At 44.1% G+C, this 22765-nt stretch overlaps 1 protein-coding gene across 8 annotated transcripts in view; it reads right to left on the bottom strand.

The window, feature by feature from the left end:
- Positions 1 to 21192, bottom strand: part of LOC139203086 (ephrin type-B receptor 3-like) — a 61030-nt gene extending 39838 nt beyond the window's left edge. For all 8 annotated transcript variants that reach the window (XM_070832740.1, XM_070832746.1, XM_070832743.1 and 5 more), the window contains exon 1: positions 20439 to 21192. In XM_070832740.1, coding sequence (XP_070688841.1) covers positions 20439 to 20502 — 64 coding nt within the window. In that variant the 5' untranslated portion in view covers positions 20503 to 21192. The remainder of the gene's footprint in view (positions 1 to 20438) is intronic.
- Positions 21193 to 22765: the final 1573 nt, after the last annotated feature.

Genomic DNA, 22765 nt, shown 5'->3' with positions numbered 1-22765 from the left:
GAGAGATTTCCAGCTTTGGGTGTGGCTGCTTGTGATTTTAAAAACTCATTCAGTGTGCACTCATTTATGCCAGCATTGCTTGTACGTCTCCACAGATTTCAGCCAAAGAAGGGGAGGCAAAGTGGAAGAGTGGGAGTCAAGGAAAAATGGGGGGGGGAAGGGAGGGGGAACAAGAGATGGCAGTGCGAAAGAAAAGATGAGATATTCAGAGAGGGAGGCAGCAAAGCAGAGAAAGAGATGGGAATGAAAGGCAAAGGGGGCCAGTAAGGTAACACGGGGGGGGGGAGCAGGAGGGAGGAGCGAACACAGAGGAGAGAAAAGGAGAGGAGAGGATGGAGAGCTGGTACACGCTCTCTTGTATTCCCCACAGTCCCTGCACTTCTTTCATTGCCGCTGTGTTTTGGCATGCTGACATGCTGTGGCCTTCAGAGACTGTGTGTCTGGGAGAGAATGTATGTGTAGACGTCTACAGTATCTTGTGTATGTTTCTGTGTCTGCCTGGAGTGTCTATGTTAAACATGCAGCCTGATGGGAGCTGTTTTTTGCTCATTGCCTTACTGCAGCCCAGGGAGCCATCATCTACTTCACTACTGTCCTTTTCTCTGCTCTTTTCCTCTCCGGTCCCTTTCTTCCTCCTCTCCTCTTCTTTCCTCTCCTCTCCACCGCCCCTATGCCAACCAGGGCATCTATTCACAACAGCTCGATAGCTCTGGCACAGACTGTGTAGAAGATAGCAACACAGATTCCCAGACTAAATATATGAAAATGTGACAGCAGCAACTTGTCCTTGGGGAGCTATGTGTGGATTTCAATGGGAACATTTCATTTGTGCCGAGAATGGTGTTTGTGTGTGCGCACACGCACTCACCTGTGTGAATGAATGAGTATTTGCTTGTATGGGTGGAAGCTAGTGATTATCTGAGTGTCTCAAAGGCGCTGGAAGCATAAACATGCACATATACACACACACATTCACACACACTTTTGTTCAATAGGAGGTGGGCTATTGTGCTGCCTGTGCAGTCAGAATGTCTGTGTTACCTCACTGCACTAATAGCAGGTTTCAAGCAATTTTTTGTGTCAGCAATGGCTGACTCAACAAACAGAACTCAATCACAAGGGAACACAAACTCATACTGTACACTTACATAATGCTAATGCATACACTGTATGCAAATACATTATTTAAACGATAATAACATCAACACATACAAATAGAAAACGAGACATGTTATTAAGACTCGCACACACACACACACACACACACACACACAACACAAATCCCGTTTGTTGAATGGGGGTGTAGCCTAGAAAGAGCTGGAAACCGGGCATTGAATAAAAGCCGTGGCTTTTTGAATGGCTGAGCACCACAAGAAAAGGGCTTAGCACCCAGCTTTGCCATTCTGTTTCAATAGCCCCTGCATGCCCCCTCCTCCCCCATCCCTTCCTCTCCCTCACTCTCTCACTCTCCCCCCTTTCTCTCTACCTTTGTTTCTCTTAATACAGTTTCTCCTGATACAGTCATCTGCCAACAAATTAGATCACCTTACAATGCACTTCCAGTGCAGCATGTAATGATCGTGTTGAATCTAATTAAAGATGGCTACTTCCTGTCACACCCGGAACAGCTGCCTATGCGTCTGCATCGAGGGGCAAAGCCCCAATGCGGTCCGCATTTTCCGCATGCCAGTGGCTTCCAATTACTTTAAAACAGTTTAAAAAATACTGCGGTGGTAGAGACCAAAAGTCTTTGAGGTTTGCTTGTTTCTTTTCTGCTTCTCCTCGGAAACTTGTACAGACAGGATAAACAAAAAACAGAGCCAAACTAGGAGCTGAGAACGCTATTAACGTGGACTCCAGCTAGACATGTTAAAAGCCGTCTTTTGGCTCATCGAGCAAGCACTGATGATTTATGAAGATGTTGTAGAGTAATTATCAAGTCAATTATCACCGCCAGTCATGTTAATTTCCCAGGTATGCCCTCGTTTACCTATGAGGAGGAAAAAAAGAGAAGGGTGGGAAAAAAGGAAAGGAAGAAAAAAGTGGCAGATGGGGAATTTTAGTAGATGAGTAATTATACTCTACCCTACCACCACCACACATACACATCATCATCACCCTCCTCCCCCCCCCCCCCCCCTCCCCTGTCCTCTCTTCTCATAAGGAAGGATAAGGAGAACCAGGTGATGTGTAAACCCCGCGGGCAGCCTGGTGCTTCTCACACCAGCTCGTTAAATAGGCAGAGAGCTTGTTACAGTTTACCTGCTTGTCCAGTCATTAGCCATTCAGGTCAAAGACACAGAGAACAAAGAGGAGGTTAGGGCAGTTGAAGTCAGGAATGCAACCTGCCAGGTCAGGGCTCTGCGGGCCTGTGTGACTGAGACACTCACATATGCACACACCCTTTCTGTTACAGCTGCACAAATCCACACACACAAAGATCCATAAAAGCTCGGATATCTCTTTCTCTGTTTCTGGACATACAAAGAAGTTGGGGAGTGGCGCTTTATGTAAAACAATTAAAATCGTTATGTAGAATGTGGCACTGCAAATGCAAACAGGAACAATGGCCCTCACACAGCTGTTTATATAAAACAGTGGGCAAGGTAAACTGGGCAGGTCAGCTGGTTTTATCCTTTCTCTTCCCCTCACAAATCCTTCCTTCCGTTCTCGTCCGTTTCTCTTTTGTCCCTACCTTTATGATGGAGTCTCTACTTCTTTCATATCACTACCGCTTCTATTATTCTCGCTTTCTATCGTTTCTATCGCTTTCTCCTCCCTAGGTGTGTGTTTACTGCCTGTAACTAACTAACCAGCTTTGGAGTGACGTAGTTCAAGTTTCCACCCTGCAAAAAACCTTGGAAGCAGCATTGCTCTCTTGCATGAGATAGCTGGATACAGTCTCATTTCTGTCTGCCTTTTTTTTTTTCCATTCTTTGCACTATGAACAACGGTTAAGGGTCTATGATGACAAACAGCTGCGCATTGATTGGTTGAAAAAAGGTTTATATATTTATTTTGGGGCTTTTATTTCATTTCTGAAGCAAGTGGTGGCCGATAAATGTGTTTATTTGTTATTTGGCATCATTAACTTGGAGTAAGAGGTGCAGAGGAGAGATCATTATTATTTATGGCTATTTTGTTTTTCAGTGCCACATACCAACAAATGGCTAGGTGAGATTAATCATGTTGATCTGTTTTGGAGTGGAGGCTCTCTCGTTCACTATCTGCATGTCTCTCTCTCTCTCTCTCCCCTCCCCTCACTACCAGCGAGATTCTCGTCGGACCTGCATTCTTAATCGCCACTGAGTTAATTAATCTCACACTTGGCTGCTGTAATAACTTGACTTGTTAGACCTCCTCTGTGCAAATGGACTTCGCCTCTTTAGCAGCTAAAAGCACCAGTAATGAACAAGTCAGGAGACGGGCATAGAAAGATAGGGAGTGTAAGGAGCATCCAGGAAAAGCTTAAAACATGGCCATGTCAACGCTATTATCTGCTCGACCTTGCATGTACATTACATTTAGATTTTATCCATTTACCTTATATTCCTGCAAAGTGGCTTCTTTTCTTGTAAGTGTAGCGGTACTGTTGAACATGTTCCAGTTTCTAGATTGCCAACAGTGCAAGATTATACTGTATGAGAAAATGCAAACATCAGCTGACTCATCTGACGACAAATGCAAGAAAACCTTTGTGTGACTCTGAAAGGTATGATGCAATTTAAAGGAAATACGTAAGAGCTGAGCAGAGGAAAAAGAAGTCTCTGGCTTTTAAAGGCACTATTTGTTGTATTGCCTCAATACATTATTGCCATCTTTATTTCTTTATTTTCAGGCATTGGTATAAGGTAATTATACCAATGTAATAAACAAAATCACTGCTGTCAAGATTGGCAATCTTTAACCTCCTAATACACTTCACACAGATTCCAGGAGCCTGGCTATATATCTTTACAGTACACAGGGGGATTAACTTTATGACACAAAACCAGAACATATATATTGCAAACATTACAAAACTTTATTCGAGTTTAACAATGAACAATGAAGGTTGTTTTTGGTTTGTATTTTTATGTTTACTCTTAAAAGCAAATGCAGTGGGTGGAAGGGGACCGTAGCGGCACCTACTCTTTATTGGAAATTTGGTAGTAGTGCATTTTATTCTTTATATGCCACCTTCACATAAAAGAAGAGGGTGTGAATGAAATGAGGAAGACAATAAGAGGAGAGGGAAAGTTACATCCAGGTTTGAGTCTCCTAGCATCCAAATGCTACGTGTTCTCACTCCAGCTCAGCAATATCTAATGGTCAGGGATTGGTGAGGTCCCAAACCTTATTACATATTAATGTATTTAACCTATAGAGAAACCACTCGATAACTAGCCACGGCACAGAATCTTGGCTCTGGGCAATTAAAAGATACGGATGGACAGATAGACATCCATGGCTGCTGGGGTACATATGGCAAGGGGCTTTCACAGGCCCACTCCAATTACATAAAGACCTCAGTGCATTGGCATGACACACAGAGGGCTGCAGACAGCAACACCAGAAAACGACTGAATTAACCATACAGCGGTTAATAATACGTACACGTGCACAGAAACAAACAGACTGGCAGAGGATTCACACACACACACACACACACACACACAGAGAGAGCACAGGTCGGCGTAGACACAGACAGACAGAGCTTTCTGTCTTTCTCTAACACACATACACAAACAGAAACTCATCCTGTCATCATTCTAGTAAGATGGATTGCTAAATAATTGCACCATGGTTACAGAACCACTTGCATCACCGATCAATGCTCAAGGACCCTTACACGCTCCTGAAAGTCTGCTAAACCTGAACCTGGCCTAGAGTTTATGCCTGGACTCCTCTTTCATCTGAAGGTGTCCTGTTGTCCTTAAGGCACCTAAACAGCAGCATAAATCTAAGAGAAAGAAGCTGGTTGTACATCAGGACAAGAGAGGGGGAGGGGGAGGGGGACGCTATCAAAACAAGAAGTGAGGTAGGTTAAGTTTGATGGTTTGGCGGAATGATGTGGATGACAAATGAGATTAGGGAGGGAGTGGGAAGCTCTGAGTTAAATATCTTTTTTCTTCTAATTTGTTTTTTTTTTTCTCACTGGTAGATACACAGTGTAGATATTTTTGATTTTGTCACCAGCCTAACTCTCCATGGGATCTCTTGGGATATGTAGGAGGAGTATGGGTGCCCTAGCTAATGTATTATTCACCCTTCATTGATGTGTAACTAAAGCTGGCAGTTTCGAGGGAGCGGGGTGTCACCAATTACCCCTATGCCACTACTACCTACACACACACACACACACACCATAGCTCTAGCCACAAGGCAGCCAGGCACTCATTGATTTATGTGCTGACACAGAGTGCATGTCTGCACACATACATACACACACAGGCACATTTTCCTGTAACTAAAACATGGATTTCAATTTTGAATGGATGTGTATCTGTGTGTGTGTGTGTGTGTGTGTGTGTGTGTGTGTGTGCATGTGCAGGGATACAGATGGTCATTTGGGAATTTCAACAGGACCACAGATGTGGCAACCACCAGCTACTGTGTGTGCATGCGTGTGTGTGTGTGTGTGCATGTTTGCATACATGGGTTTTCTGGTGTGTCAAACATCCTACAAAATCAAATGCATGATGGGTCAGGAGAAAAAGGAAAATGTATTAAAGGACTTTGGACAGGGATTGTGTTAATACATTTGCAAAGAACATCAGTTAATGGGGTCGGGTTAGAGGGACAGTCACTAGTGAGTTTATACATTAACCTTGCTGCTGTTTTGACTTCCCACTCAGTTTTGAAATAACATTATTTTGCTAGAGTGAAAAGGAGAGGCAACAGTATTCGGACTTGGAGCAACAATCAGGAGAGCAACAGATTCTTTTTTTTACTTTTTACTTTTTCAAACATACATATGCAAAGGGACATCTATGTGTACATTCAAGTAAACACGATTAAGAGGAAACTTGTTTTGTATTGGGACTGTCCAAGCCAATGGTTTACTGTTTCATAACTCACCTAGAAGTTTCCCCCACTTACTCACCTTCCTTATTGTGATCCTTATAACACAGCCTCTGGCGAACTTAGCTAGTTAAAAAATAACAATCCCAATGTTTATGCCTAAGCTCACCCATTAGCACAAGTGTTCAGCTGGGTTCAGTTCTGTTGTGGCCTGTGGCGATACAATCTGAAGGGAATAAACAACAACAAGGGGGAAGTTTGTTTTGCTCCCAATATTGGAGACATGGGAAATGAGTTGCACCAAAAATGTCAGTATGTTTCCACCCAGCTCATATGTGTTCCATCTATCTTCAACACACACACACACAAATACACAAGCCAGACCTCTTGGTGGTCCAAGTGAGCTAGGTGGGGTTGGTAATGCTCCAACCGCAGGGTGTGGATCAGCACTGACCTGATTAGTCATCAGCCCTGACCCTGAACCAGCCAAAGTGGGTAGAATACAAATGAATCCCTTGGGCCGCCAAATCTGACTCTGGACCAGTGTTTATGGGATTCGAACCACACCACACAAGGCCACAGCGGATAGGCTTACTGACCCTGAACAGTGACTTCATTGAGATGAGGGGAAAAAGACTTATGGGAAGGGTGTTTGTAGGACTGATTGGTAGTTACAGTAATCATACGATTGAGGTTATAATGATGTTGTCTATTGGCATACCTCATTTAAAAAAGGTGTTATGAAGCCAACAAACCACATCTGTTGTTTTCCATGCTTGCATCAAGCCCCTGTTAAAACGAGGATCCATATATCAATAAATCATGGCAGAGTTAAATCTGCAAAGCCCTTGCTGCTCTGGGAAAGTGTTAATATTTTACCAATGTGAAGCCTTCCGTTCTTTTCCTTCAGGTTCTCTTCCATATCTAATGACTGTTGAGGCTCAACACATCCAGGCTGTTCTGTTCTTGGGTTAATGAACAGGTGAGGAATTACTAAGACAGACGGAGATAGAAATCGATTTTTTTTAAGTGTTGCCTCATTATCCCATGTGGAGCACTTTATCCAGTACCACAGAAACACAACACCAGACAATGTGGGTTGTGTAACGTCAAGGTCATATGGGTGTTATGGTTCCGTGTGTGTGCATTGACAGTATGGGGGTCAGTCTGGATTGAGATTGTATAGATTGTCTGGAAGCAGGGCCATTAGTGAGGGACTAATTAGGGGAGACCAAGTGGTCTCCAGTAGCGGTCGAAGCCAAGATTCATAAATAAGTAAGTGCGGGGGCAGCTTGGTCGCTTAATTAACAAAGCGTGAAAAAAGGGCGTGAATCCCAAGAGGCAAAAACCCAATCTGGTTTCAAGGATGGGCTATCGGCAGCAATCCTGTCGATCTTGGTGGCATTGATTAATGGGAAGCCAAATTGAATCTCTAATCACCACCCTTTTTATACGTACACTCCTGGGGATTTGTGGAGGCCAAAAGTGGCACAGGGGATAATGCTTTTGTATCCCTTTCCTGACACTAGTGGCATAAACATTGTAACCCCCACAACCTTTCTCTGCTGCTCACTTGACCATCCCCATCTGGCCAGGGGTTATCTGACCCCTCTGTGTGTTCTCGCTCACACTGTCATGTCTCTGTCGATTGTTTTCACACTCTAAGCTGTTTGGCTTGAGTGTTTAAAACCCAGACACCTCACACGACTCCCACTTAGACACCCTCAGCCACCTAAAGAAACATATTGCGTTACAGCCCACTGAGGCACTCTTGTCTTTCTTTTTTCTAGCTGTTTCTTCTGCACTAATCTTTTCTATTGTCCAAGCTGACAGGCAAGCAATATGTTTTGTGGGAAAAGCCAAGGGCGACAATGACATGTTGAGAGAAAAGTGCATGTCAGACTTGTCATGTAAGGAAACAATTTTGGTCAGTAAAATGAGGGGAGATGACATGCATTTGCCATGCCTTTTAAGTGCAGACTTTCCTCTCTTTACACACAATAGGGGAAGTCATCTTGACAGTCGAGACCTTATCAAGTAGTAGCCAACAACAAAGGGTCTGCATAGTAAATGGCATCTGTCTCCCAGCTGCTTTCTGTCACTGTTGGGATTGTTATATCACAAGGGCACGAGATAACAGGGAAAGGAAAATAATACTGCAATTAGGATCTACTGTAACTGTGATAAGCTGTGGTCACAGAAAAAGGAACTGAAGAGGGGCAGAGGGCAGAACGATGGACAAAAAGGATGGGATGAAAGAAGAAAGGATGAGAATGACAGTTAAAGAGAGGGGGCGGAGAGATCATAGGCTGAGAGCAGGGCTGGGAAAGGGACAAGGCCAGAGAGAGTGACAGGGAGGTGGAGAAAGAGAAGGTAAACAGCGTATAAAAGGGGGCTTTGTCTGCAGGGGATTTTGCTTAATGCCCACGTTTTTTGGTATATAGCCTTGAACCTTTGGGTTCTTCCTCTTTGGCAGGCCGTAGCACCATACTGTCTAGCTGGCACAATATATATGGGGAGCATGTAATTGGTGGTACCTGACAAACATGTGCTAAACCTCCACGGCAGTTATACAATCTCAGACTTCCTCTAGTCAAATGGCAATAAAATATATTGGTCCATATAAATCAATGACCATCTAAACCAAAGGTAAACTTTGACACTCCAGAAAACCAAATATTGAAAAGTGACACCATGCGTGCCTGTTGATAGCCTGATATAACAAGACTTTGGAGTTTTCAGACATTTAGCCATGAGCAGGAAAAAAACCCACAATGCTCGGCTATTGGTAAGCTTGAAATAATTGCTCATATGACATTTGTCTTTGCTCACTCGCTCAGTCCCTCTGCCTTTTGCTCAACTCTAATTATTTTGTTCTATCTGCTATTGACTCATCCATTCTGACGCTATAGGAGATTGCATCTTGAAATTGTCACACAGTATTTCCATTGATCGGCACTGGCTTGCTTGTCAGATTTATTAAAAAACCGCTGGCAGATTCCTTCCAGACAGTATCAAGTCCTAGGCATATCTTCTGGGACCAACGAAAATGTATGTGTGAGTGAGATACAGAAGACTGAGGACAAAAGATAGTGAAAAGAACTGGTTGAGGCCAGTTGCTCTCCCTTCCCAGCCACAATCCCGTATCTGGGAGGAAGCTGCATGGTGTGAAAAAGCAAACTTGGATAGGTTGGTGGAAAGTATCCAAGTCAGGAGATTACAGTTTCTCTGCTCAGACGGATCTCACAGTCTGAGAAACTACTGCTGCTTTTTGTCCCTGAGCTTCACACACCTCTTCTACTCCGCATCCAACCTGCGCTCATCTACGTCCCCTGCCCCCAACCTCAAAATAATTGACCTTGGCTCCCTGTAACCTCTGGCTTGCATAGTTGCTTCTCTCATCACCTTTGGAAATGAAGTGGCTGGCCAATAAATAGAACTAAGTGGCTTTTGAAAATGAAAACCCTCTCTTCTTGCCTCCCTCTCTCTCTCACTCTGCATGGCCTCACACACACACACACAGCTCCAACTTTGAGGGGCTTTAATAACTGATAACCTTTCTGACTTTGACTCAGTAGGTGGGGGAGTCAAGCATAGCGAGAGTTGGACCCACCAAACACATCGCTCACATAGCCAAGCTACAGGCTCAAGCGCCAGAGCAGGGCGGGGCAGTTTACGCCTCATGGCCAAGAAGGGGCATCCCTGGAAGTGAATGAGCTTGCACCTGGCTGAAATCCGCAACCTGCTATGTCCGGCCTTCCCGTGATGTTGGAATCCGCAGTGCTCACACTCTAGTCTCACAAAGGTAAAAGGAAGGTCAGACACCATGTATAAACTCTAGGAGAAGACATCTCGCCTTCTTGATCTTTTTTTTAATCCTTTCTCTCTTTTTTATTCCACACGCACACACATGCACACTTCCACACACCATCAAAACACCATATTTCTGGGGAACCAAAGTGGATAAAAAATGAGGAGTCTTTGAACTGCTTGGATGTTTCAAGCCCCTTCTTCTCCTCTCAATCTTTTGAACTCCCCTGCTGCTCTGTTGGGACGGGGAGAAAGGGGCTGAGCGATGGGGTCTGACAGCAATGAAATGAATGGAACCAGCTGATTGATTCATTAGCCGAGCAGTGAGTGGATGTGGATGTGGGCTCTGACGCTAAGACGCGGGTGGGTACGTGGATGAAGATTTCGTGGGGGTTTGAGTGCATGTGTATTAGGCGGAGGTAATGTGTGCATGCATGTGTATGGCTGTGTGATTAAGCAACTGTCACCATTCATGTGTGTTAAGTGCGTGTGTGTGTATGTGTGTGCGTGAGTAGAGAGGTCAGAAGGGATTTCCATTGGGTGTGAGAGGGGAAAGGGAAGCTGTTTATGGCCTGACTTGGCACAGAGGGAGGGGGTCAGCCTATATTGTCCAATGCTTTCATCTGGCTCATTGCAATTAGTCTTTCACAGCACTCATTGTCAAATCCTTGTTAAAATCACAGCTAACAACCACAATGTCACACAGGCATACAAATACTGAATATACATTTTAAATTGCATTATATATGTGAATTAATGATTTGCTTTACGGTGGAGCTTGCCGTGAGGTGAATGTACTGTAGTACGAGCGAACAGATTTTATCGGGACATAAAGAAGAATGTCCTTTCTGAAATGAAATTCACTATACTCAACCCGTTGCAGTTGATTGCATCTTACTATCAAATGGAACAGTGAAATAACAGCTCTGTGAACTGACTGGGGCTGGTGGCAAACCCACAGGGTGGCCTCACTTCCATTCCTTTGTCTGCTGCTGAAAACACACATCACAAGTTTTTCTGTGTCACACACACACACACACACACACCACTTTATAGCTCTCTGCCATCCACGGCTCACCAAATGGACAGGTGTGAGGGCCATCTGAGTGACAAAAGACCAAAAGCAACCCTTTCACATTGGCTACATTGCTGTCATGAAACAATTGCCTTACAGCCAACAGCCAGTTCGACTTTCTCACCTTCCTTTCATTGCCCTCTAAATATTGCTCTTCACTTTATAACATTACTACATTAAAGTCACTGTGTCACTGAAACTCCATTTCAACTTGAGCTGAGGTTAAATAAATGCTCCCCACAGCTGGCAGTACCTCCAGGAGGCTGCAGTGTGGAACCATGGGGATTATGTAAATATCTTGACAAAAGGTCACGTGTGAGTGGTGATGCTGCCACTGAAATGAGTTGGATTCAGCGTGTGTGAGCTGTGCAAAAGTAAGTGTGCTTAAGACGTTCGGAGTGAATGTGGCGCAATGTTGATAAGAGAGCAGGAATTGGGGTTGAGAAGGAAGGTTTGCTGCAAGAAGAGAGGAGATGGCGAAGAGTGATTTACATTATTGGTGCACTGTTGTTCTCAAGAGGACACAAAAAGGGAAAGGGAGAAATATTCAATAGAAGTGGGGAGCCCTCCTCTTGCCTGTGGGGCTTCTGAAGTGTAGATGAAGTGCAGGTGGCTAGTGTTTTTGACACCAAGGATGAGAAGTGGGGCAGAATAAGGTGTAACAGCAGCCTGCTGCAATACTGCACTCAATGTGGACATGAACACTTGCACAGACCCCTTGCCAAATAAACTATACAATGCTCAAACACTCTTGTTCTCACACGTGCATTATGGTTAATTAGAATGGACATTTGAGCCCATCGCATCTGTCACGACTTCAGCCTTTCCCTTGAAGCTGTTCCTATCATCACACACAGGCTCGCTATGCTGTTTAAAAATGAGTGAAACCTGTTTTCCTGCTCTTGGAGGTAACAAGGCCCGGAGCTAGGCCTTGAAAAGTCCCACCATCAACCACCCGGTTATGGTTTAACTCAGCAAAGAAATTTCCCCCATCTGTCTTTTCTTCTTTTAGTTAATAAGACCGGCGAAGGCTGAGCCCAGGTGATGTGGCCTTTTCCCCCCTCAAGGCACTCTGTTTTACAGCAGCGTCCACTCTCCAGACAGATGTAACTGGCTACTTTTTAAAGACAAATATCAAAGATCTCTTTCTGCTCCATCGGCAAAATTTGTTACAAGAGTCTGCAGCTCGTAAAGAAATGGTGGGAGGAGGCCCTGAGGTAGATGAAAACTGCTGCTAAGAGAAGTCTACTCCCCAAAACTCCACCCTGTGTGAAAATCCCTGCCTCTTCTGTGCTCACCAAGTGACAAGAAGCATAATGGCCGCTGCATATCCATACAGGCTCTTAGTCATCTCTCATTACTGCCCTGATGTGCAGGCTGCTCACGATGACAAAAAGAAGTCAAGCGCACATCTCTGACCTGGTCTCCAGCTGTGCTTTTGACCTGATCTGTTTGTGTGAGTGTTTATGTGTGTCAATGAGCCATGGAAAGTTGCAGTCTGCCCCTCTAAATGCACACATCCTCTCTCGGTGTATTTTTATTCACTACTGGAAAAGGATAACCCCTGGAGCTTGATTGTGTTAGGACAGCTATTGTTGAGTAGGAACAAGACTAGCCTTGGGGAGTGAGCCCCCTCCAAATCCATCCAAACAGACCCCTCCCCTGACCTCTGAAAAGGGGTCACAGGACGTGGGTTGAGAGTGGGCGGAAAGCAAAGCGGGTCCTAACTTATATCTAGAGTGGACATTTTGACACATGGTAATTTCAGCTGCACTTCACGGACATCCGGTGCTGACAGGGCCTATAAAACGCCAACTCTGATGGCCATTAATATTATGTCAGACATTTCATGAGTATTTTGAAAGCCATTAATATAGTTCAGTAAGAACCAAAGAGGGGAACATCCCTGTCTGAGTGAGCTGGACAATGTGAAACACCCATCATACATCCACACAAAAACACACACATTCCCATACACTTTCATACGCTGGTCTTTCCCATGACAAAAATGACCAGATTCTGAATACATTTAGACTAACATACAAATCTGGACTGTCAATTAATATTTATCCTCATACAGGGAAAAGAAACATTGAGATTAACCTTTATCCAAACGATTTGAGCTCTTATTAATGACCAGAACTAATGCAGAGGTTGCTGATTGTGTCTCTGTATGCTGCTCTCACATGACTTTTTATATTAATTCAATTCACCTTAGAGGAGCAGGCATATCTTGACAAACTCTTCCCCTAGCGACACACACACACACACACACACACACACACACACACACACACACACACAAACACTCCCCAAACCCATGCAACCTCCCAAACACACAAACACGCACTCCTACACCCCAGTGCTCCACCCATCTTGCTCTCCCCGTGAGTGCAAAATCTCTCCCTCACTTTCTTTCACTGCCTATGTCTGTGTATGAGTGTGTATGAGAGTGTGAGTGTGTGTGTGTGTGTGTGTCTCCTTGTTCTGCTCGGCTGACTACAGACACCAGCAGTGTGTCTGTGCAGTGGGCAGGCCCAGACACATTCGCCCTCCTCTGCTTGCTCTCGACAGTGGGTGTCAAAGACCTGCCATCCCACAAGGCCCCTCTGTCGGATGCCAGGATGGACTGCACACACGAATGCCATATACAAAACAGCCAAAACACAAGCTGGATGCGCACATACAGCTTTGGAAATGGTCCAGAAAAATACCCTTGGAATATCTTACTCTCAAAGAGCTGAAATACTACTCGCTGCGGCTTATTTCATGAATGAAAATATTTAACGCGTTTAAAGCAGTTACAACAGCATAGGAAAGGCCCTTTTTTAGCACTACACACAACTATATTAGGATCATTATGTTTGTAAAAGCAAGTGTTAAAGACAGTATTGGTTGTAATCTGACTTGACAGTAATGCCACATAAACTAGATTGGTGTCACTTAATAGTGTTACATAAATGGCTGAATTAAACTATTTTGAGCATTAGCTCTAGTGGCTTCATGCTGTTGCTGGTATGCACATATAGACATAGCCATTAACATTTATGTCCGCTGAATAAGAGGGTATGATTTAGCTGCATGTGGAGGTCACTATAAACTAACACTAACAACCTACTAAACGTATTGTATTACTGTAATAATAATAATATACGAACACTCATATTACTCTAACTGCATCATTTTGCTGCTGAATTTAGATTCTCCCATCTGTTAGGGGAAGCTCCAAACGTTAAGCTAGAAACTGTCTTTATGTTGTAGAGCCCCTAACAAACACAATAAACCGGACTTGACTTGACAGCATAACCAATGTCATATTTTGTCTCATCCTCACTTAAGACTCCACTGTATGGTGCTACAGACTCTAAGCTGACTTGACAACATCCCTATTTTCATCCCTGCTGCCTTATTTTCACCGGTCATCCGGCCTCGTCAACTTCCTGGTGTGTGAAGGCCCCAGCAGGCCTGACACGGCTGTTGCTTGCCTACATGTGAAATTCCAGCTCGGTGAATCTTTCCGTGCCGCCATATGAGCCATGAACCATTGGTCGGTGCACATGATCGCTCCCGCAGGCCCGTTGCATCTGTAAAGTCTGTCAACTCTGCTGCTCACTGGGTCTCTGATCCAAACCTGCCCCTTATCCCGACCACAACACCTCACACCACACCACCCCCCACACACACACACACACCATCCCACCCCAACTCCCAACATGTCGTAATCCACCTCACCCCCTCCTTTTTGAGCGCCTTACGCCAATCTGAACCTAAGTCACTGCAAATCTGTTCAACATGGCTGCTGCCTAGCATATGACCTACCGACTGGCTGGGTTGCCTGTCGAGGTCACCGGGATCCTGCTGAGGGTGGTGGACTGATACTGTGGGTTCCTCTCATGTCTAAATATCCTTTAAACAAGTGAATAAGGAGATCCATTCAAATTCACTACCAATGGGAAGTGCAGTTTGTCATTTTTTCCTGTCATGTTTATAACATTAGATGTAATATGTATACATGCTTTATTCTAATATGCAAATTCAGTTGGCCGATAACAACAACCATATGATAATAATACTACTAATAAAAATACAATCAAGCCAGACTAATTTATTTTATGAAGGAAAATATTATTATCATTATTATTATTATTATTATTATTATTGTTGTTGTTGTTGTTATTCTTATCATTTATTATTATTTTTTTTATTATTATTATTATTGTTATTATTTTCCTTAGTAAAATAAATTAGTCTGGCTTGATTGTATTATTATTATTATTTCTACTTGTGATATAATAATAGTGATAATAATAATAATAATAATTGTGTAGTTATTTGGACAGGCAGAAAACCCATTGTGCCTAATGTGCATTCGAGGCTGTTGCACAAGAGGCGCAGTCATCCTTCACCCGTCTAATTGATTCAGGACGCATCGATAAATATCCTTATGAATTGGTAATTGCTTCTAGGAAGAAGACAGCTAGGCAGTCTCCCGCTTCAAACCTGATTCTGCGGTTTTAAAAGGCTGAGCGGCGCTGATTCACTCGATCAATAGGACCGCATCAATTGGCGCTTTGAACACTCTTCGAGTTGTGTGTATATGTGTGTGTGTGTGTGTGTGTGTGTGTGTGTGTGTGTGCGCCTTAAAGAGTATGTCTTCACTCCTCTACCAGCATTATCTTATTTTCTGTCGTGAAAAAAATCGTCTTTTTTCTGCTTGATATGGCAACTTTTATAAAATAAAAAAAAATTAATAAATATTTAACAAATGCATCATGCCTAAACTAGATAGATAGATAGATAGATAGATAGATAGATAGATAGATAGATAGATAGATAGATAGATAGATAGATAGATAGATAGATAGAATCAGGATCCAAATGATTTACTACTTTGCTGACCCCCACATTTCCCTGGGGAATGATTTATTAGTGGAATTGCCAGAATGACTTTGCTTTTATTTTGCAAATTCACTTTCACGCTTCTTTAGTGCGTTTCCACTCGGCCCCTGAATGGTCTGCTTGATAGCCACCATGGAGTCACTAATAGTTCCCTTTGTCCCTCCAATTGTGACCCTAAATACATTTGTTCAGTGATTTGCTTTTGAATGTTATGTAGAGGAGCTCCTGGAGGAAAGTTTAACAGGGCAGCTTCACTGTGAGTCCTGCTCAGGCCACACAGGCTGCTGCTGCTGCTGCTGCTGCGCTCTTACGCAAAGCTCGGCGTGGAAAGGCAAGAGTGCCGGACCAAGTGGACCCGTTACTCCCCTTGTTAATGATGTTAATTGACTGTAAGCAACATACAGCCGCCCAAACTTGTAAAAAAAAAAAAAAAGTCCCAAATTTGGTTTGAAACTTTTTATTAATATCGAAGGGAACAGATATTAGTCAGGCCCACACAGTCAGGGGTGGAAAAAAACCCATCAAATGAGCATTTACAAGCCTTCCCTTAAAAACGCTTTATCTGATTTTCACTTTATGCGCGTTTTATATTTGTTGGAAACATTTTTTCTCCACTTCTGCCTGATAATCCTCAGCGCCCCATACCTTATCATATAAAGCAGCAGAAGATAGATTATTTTTGTGTTATTTTTAGATATATTTTGAATTTCTGTTCTTAACTTAACATTGAATCTTTTTGTTACAGTTTTTTTTTGTTTGTTTGTTTTTTTTGCCTCGCCAGCTGGAAATAGTAAGTTACGATCCCTTCCCTTTTATGATTTTGCCACTGCCTCAGTGCCAATGCCTGATAATATTAATAATGAAATCATGATGATGACGAAGGAACCTCCTCTGCTAAAGAAAGACCAGGGGAGAATAAATCATGGGAGAGAGAGAGAGAGAAAGAGAGAGAGAGAGAGTTAGGTGAGAAATGCGCCAACTGCAAACAGGCACAGGAAAGCTCCCGTGGAGGTGTGATCTCACCCACGTAAAAACATAAACATGTGCGCTTCAAAGGCCCTGGTTGTGCGTAATCACTCTACGAAATGCACCGCCATAAATAGTAAAAAAAAAAAAAAAACACACACACACACACTGAGTAAGTGGGGAAGCCTGAGCCGTGACCATAAAGGCCCATTTGTCCTCGTTTAGAAACTAAATTATTCCAGGTGAGAGTTGTTCAACTGGAAGTGGCTGTAAGGGGTTCGGGTGAGTCGAGCCTAATGGAATTGAAGTTTTTGTCATAATAAATACGAAACTTTTTTTTCCAGTGAGCACAAGTCTATTCAGTTGTGGCACCTAAACAGGGAGGTTAGTTGACCTGAAACTCCCTCTAATGCTCACATGCTGGAGGGAACCTAGATAAGGAACTACTATCTTCTTTCAACCAGACTGCCATTCAGTACAGATGCAATAAGACAATTAAACTCAGATGGACGGCATCGGAGTGGGTGCCACTGCTGGTTGGCCTGGCCTGAGTATCCTTATGGTGCCCTTTTTTTTTTTTTTTTTCTTCTCTGTGCTTCCTCCCTCCATCACAAGTAATTTACACCGAGGGGTAACCACACCGCCTGCGCGCTACACAGGACTGTCATCGGCGCAATTTGTCTCCCCCGGCACACTGATGGCAGCTCAGAGTTCACCAGCCATGGCCTCTCTCACACCCGCTGAGGCCACCGAGAAATCTGACATCGACGACCCAGCTTCTCATTTTAAACAGAAATATCATGAAAACACTGAAAAAGTACGATTCCATCAAATGAGAAAAAAAAAAGAAGAAAAGATGTGACGTTGATGTTTCATTGTTTTAGACAGCCATGAAACGATTACGGCAGGAACCCTGCGCAAAACAAATGCTCATTCTTTTTAAGAGCCTCATTTGAGCCACGTAAAACACCCAATCAGACCAGAATGAGGTAAAGTACGTGAACAGATCCAGATTATTCTTTCGCGTTGGTATTTGCAGCCACTCGGGACTCAGACACGGACTGAAAACTCTGCGTGTGATAGGCTCATAATTAAATAATTAAAAGCAAACTACATTTACGAGACTGCAGAAGTTGGGGTTTGGCAGTTACGTGTCGATTTAAGGAGGGGATGTGAACAAGAAAGGAGAAAAGGAGGATGAAGAAAAGAAAAAAAAAAAAGACAAGAAAACGTGAATTCATTAAGAGCGTTTCCCCGGGCAGCGTGACCCCGGGACCCGCTGAGACGCACGGTGGGGTCGGCAAACTTCCCCGCCAGGCCGCTTGTCCCCCCCTCCCCAGCCCCCTCCCTGAATCACTATAAACCCAGATATCCCAGAAAGAAGCCCCAGCAGCGGCCATAAATCATCGGGCTGTATTAAAAGCTTTGGTAAACCCCCAGCCAGGTCAGCCGGGTACAATTTATGGCATCACTTATGTACGGAATAGATTGTTCTAACGAAATACATCAACTTCAGGCCGTGCGCGCAGCCAGCTCCCTACTATTGTCAAGAAAACACCAAGCTGGCTCTCTCTGCCGGTGCCCCCCCCACGTCTCTCTCTCCCTCTCTCTCTCTCTCTCTCCCCCCCTCTCTCTCTCCCTCTCTGTATCTACATCTGGAACCACCAACTTCTGCACAACAAGAATCCACTCATCCATTCATGCCATGTGTTTTAAGTCAGCGGTTCCCAACTGGGGTCCGGGGTGACCTGCAGGGGTCACTGAAAAGGGTCCCTAACAAAATAAAGGACTACAATTTCAAAATAATTTTGTTCAGGAAGGAGCTGGTATTGTAAAAAAAAAAAAAAAAAAAAAAAATAGTAATGGGAGTGGGCACAGAGGGATGTTTAATGAATCCAATACTTTATTCAGCAACATCCAAAGTGCATCAAAGTTTGATTGGTGGTTCTAATGTGAGGATGTCTGAGAGAATACCTCACTTCTTGTGTTGGGACTCCTGCCGTGCGGCCGCGCTGTTATTTAGAGGCACCAATAAAACGACAAACCTCCTTTTTTTTTCTCTTTCCCACCCCTATGGTGTATTCTTTACGCACGGTCCTGGCAGAGGAGGCAGTGCTGTGAAAGGCACCTCAGTCCGAATGGCTGATCTTTTCTCGCCACCGACTGCAACAGGCCTATACGGATGTTTTCTCAAATTAGGGTCAAGACACTGGAAAGTGAGCCGAGACACGGACTCGAATCAAACGCCAGACTTGCGAAACGTGATCTTAATTTTAAATAAGTTTTGTAGGCGTTTAACGAGCAGTGCATTACATTGAAGTGGAATTAATTCAAGTTTCTTTTTTTCAGTGCAGCGTTTCCCCACTCATCTACTGTACACAGGCAGCCTTGTATCCACTTCGTATAACTGATGTTTTATTTCAAATAAGGGACGTCAGGTAGAAAACTGTCGAGTAAAAGTGAGTAAGAATAATTAACTCTCTGGCATTTCACTTGTTTTAAGAAAGAGAACTCTTCAGACACTGCGTGAACAGAAACAAGCTGAAAAGGGGGGAAGCGTTTACTGAGCCAGTGGCCCACTGTCCTACTTTCCTACTGGCATCTCAAGTCAACCGGGAGCCTCGTCTGAGCTCCAGCATTCGCAGACCGAGCTTTAGGCCCCTTTCAACCTTGTTTCCAGTAGCCTGTTCCTTATTCTCGTGCCTTCAAACGGAGCAGGGCGAGTCATTCCGAAATGTAAGAAAGGAATAAACAGAGGAGTGAGACACTGTCCTCGCTGGGAGAGAAAAACGACAGCCAGGACTTCCCATCGATTTTACGCACGGCGAACATCAACACTCAGCTTAAAACAGACGGCTTTGTTACTGGAAGCAAGTGTTATATATTAGAACTGTAAATAAGCACGTGATGCCACTTGCATAACAATTCTGATGTACTACAGTGATACATGGGTGACAGTTCATTTGAATTTATTTACTAAGTGACAGGTTTGCTTTTCAAAGCAATTTTGGACAAATAAGAAAAATCCCATTGCAGCTTTTGCAAATTAATCGAGTATGAAAATAGACTATTATATGGGATTTTTTTTTTTTTTTGGGAGAGGGGGGGGGGGGGGGTGTATATTTTGTCCTCAAACTGATAGTGCACATGTCAAAAGGCCACACACTCACACAGCCCTAAAATACACGCAGGCGACCTGGGGGAAAGTGTCTGGGGAGGGAGGAGGAGGAGGAGGGGGGCTCGGAGCTGCGACTCCCCGATGAGATACAGTGTGGAGCTAATTTCTTTTAAGTGACGAAGAAACACCAGCAGCCGGCAATAGCTGATCTAACAAAATAGAATACACGTCTGCCATTGAAATGAATGGGCTTTCGTTGGAGCGCATAACAATGGTGTAACTGAGATTTGTACGGCCACAGCGCCTGGCTGCGTAAAGCCACTAATGCCATTAGTGATCCCCTAAAATGAAGCCAGATGGTCACTTTGAAAATGAAACGTAAGTTTTAATTCGGGGGACGACAGATAATGAAGAATTTGGGTATAGAGCAGCCTCACCCGCTGCGGCGCCCTGCCTCTGAGAGGCTTTGGTGCTGGCTCACTTGGTATGAAGAGAGAGAGAGAGGGGGGGTGAAATACGCTTAAGGCATCCTGCAACGAAACACCAAATGAAGATGAAATTTCTTACCTTCAACAGCGGACACGGCAGGCAGCAAGAGGCTGCATAAAAGCAGAAAGTAATCCATTGTCATAAAGCAGTCAGGTCGGACATGTAAATAGACCCACAGAGAGAGAGCGAGAGAGCGAGAGAGGAGGGAATACAATCCTGGGTGATCCGACGCTCCACGCACCCAGTCCCGTCCCAGTCCCAGTCCCAGTCCCGGTGCCAACTGTGTCAAGCCTCCAGGATCAGAGCCACCCCCATTCACTAAAACGCGTAAAGGTGAGTGTTCGGAGGAAATAACACCCTTGGTGTAAAACGTGTGAGTGTAGCAGCCCTTCTCCCCTTTCCAGTGATCTCCAACGTGCCTTTGATCAAACTGTAGAAAAAGGCAACTGGCTCAAGTCTCCCAGTCCTCCCAGGCTCTGAGCGGCTCAGCTATAAAACAGGTAGTCCGGTCCGCGGCCACCATCCGGAGAGTATTTCCAGCAATGTTTCGTTGATAGTCAATGACAACAAAAGAAAAAAGAAGAAGAAGAAGAAGAAGAAGTAACAGCCTTCTGGAGGAGATCCAAAGACTTTGTGTAGTCAGAGGAGCAGAGGCAGAGATAACCGCACCGGTGTCAGAACCATGGCGTGTAAGTCCCAGCCAGACATGTGCGCGCTCACATGCGTCCACGACCAAGTGGTATTCCTGTAAAGACACAGCCGCGCGGTTTATAGATGTTTATTCCCTGAGCGAATTTATCAGCGTTGGCTGCTGCGTGAATCGTCTGCTTCGCTCGGCTTGTACACTGGAATGAAGCACAAGGCTGTGGAGGAATAACGGAGAGAGAGAGAGGGAGGGAGGGAGAGAGAGAGAGAGGGAGAGAGAGAGGGAGCAGGGGGGCACCGACAGGAGGAGGGGTTACGGTTAAAGCAGCTGCACTGAAAAAATGTCTACCTTGACAATCATTTAGTCTCATATTTATACTCAAAATAAAACCACTGTCCGCTTAAAACAAGGGGTTCATTTATAATATTTTAATTTTTTTTTTCACAATTAAGGCGGACGCTTTGTTTAAAACATGTATGTGAGAAAAAAAAAAAACTAGTCTTCGGGGATTTATTGGAATAACCTGCGCGACATTTTCAAGTCTGTCTTCCCTTGCATCTACTCAAGGATTTTTCAAGTCTTAAAACGAATGGCTTAACAGTGAAGTTTTTTCTTTCTTTCTTTCTTTTTTCTTCTGTTTTATCTTTTTCTCCTGCAGCGTGTCACCCTGCCTCTCCTTCCGCGGCGCACAGGCATGGACGCACAGCGCCTCCCTGCGGGTGGCTCCGTGTCGACGTAGAAAGAGAAAGGAAGTTTCTGCTGAGTTTAAAAACATTTTTTTTCTTTACAACTACTCGAAAATACTAAAAACGCTCCGAAAAAATCCGCGACGGACCCTGGATTAATCCCCACCCCCTCAATTTGAAAAGCACCTCGTCCGTTTTGAGACTTTCTGTGAGTATGAAATTGGCAGCATCACATCCAGTGCAGTTCACGTTCTATAGACTTGGTTTATTTAAAGAAAGCACGGGTGGATGAGATGTGCAGCTTTAGACTCTAAATTCAATGATGTGCTCGTGAGAAACATCAAACTTTTTTTTTTTTTTTTTTTTTTTTCCTCCCCACTCGATTCAAGAGTCCGGTGGCAACAAAAGTTTTCAGATAAATTCAAAGTAATAAATAAAGCTGAGAAACTCTCGGACGCGGAGCGGAACATGTGACAGCAGAGTTTTCTAAAAAAAAAAATCGTTTATGTTTATAACACAGTGAAACTTTTAACTGATCGGTCAGGCAAAAGGCAGCAGGCAGTGTTTTTTTTCTTTTTCTCCCCCCCCCCTGTGGAATTACAGACCAGCTATTTACTTTTTCCTCTTCCTTGGATATGTTGAAGAAGTGGGCATCTGTCACGACCGGAGCTTTTACAGCCTCCCCCCCCCCCCCCCCCCCCCCCCCCCCCCCCCCACACACACACACACCCAATTCCTCTGCCTTTACAGTTCTTTTTATTGTATCAGTCTTCAGTCTATTCTCAAAACAGCAGTAAACAAAGTGCAGGAATCTGTTAGGAGAAAAGGAAACTTTTGCTTTGACAGAGAAAATACTTAAAAGCTTTCAGTTTTAGTGGCGAGGTTGGGGAGGGGGGGGGGGGGGGTCATTATAGTGTTTTAAAATGAACGGAAATAGCCGTTTGGTCGCTCAAATAAAATCCTGTGATCTGCGGGTGAATTACAGGACTGCTGATAAAAACCAAAGCCTTCAGTAACTAAGCACTCAGGTTATGAGCACACCCTGATGTGTGAGGAATATTTCAAACAACATC

Source organism: Pempheris klunzingeri, chromosome 6 (assembly GCF_042242105.1).
Source record: "Pempheris klunzingeri isolate RE-2024b chromosome 6, fPemKlu1.hap1, whole genome shotgun sequence".
NCBI classification, from domain to species: domain Eukaryota; kingdom Metazoa; phylum Chordata; class Actinopteri; order Acropomatiformes; family Pempheridae; genus Pempheris; species Pempheris klunzingeri.
Note: the sequence above shows the minus strand (reverse complement) of the source record. Positions and strands in the feature narration are given on the sequence as shown.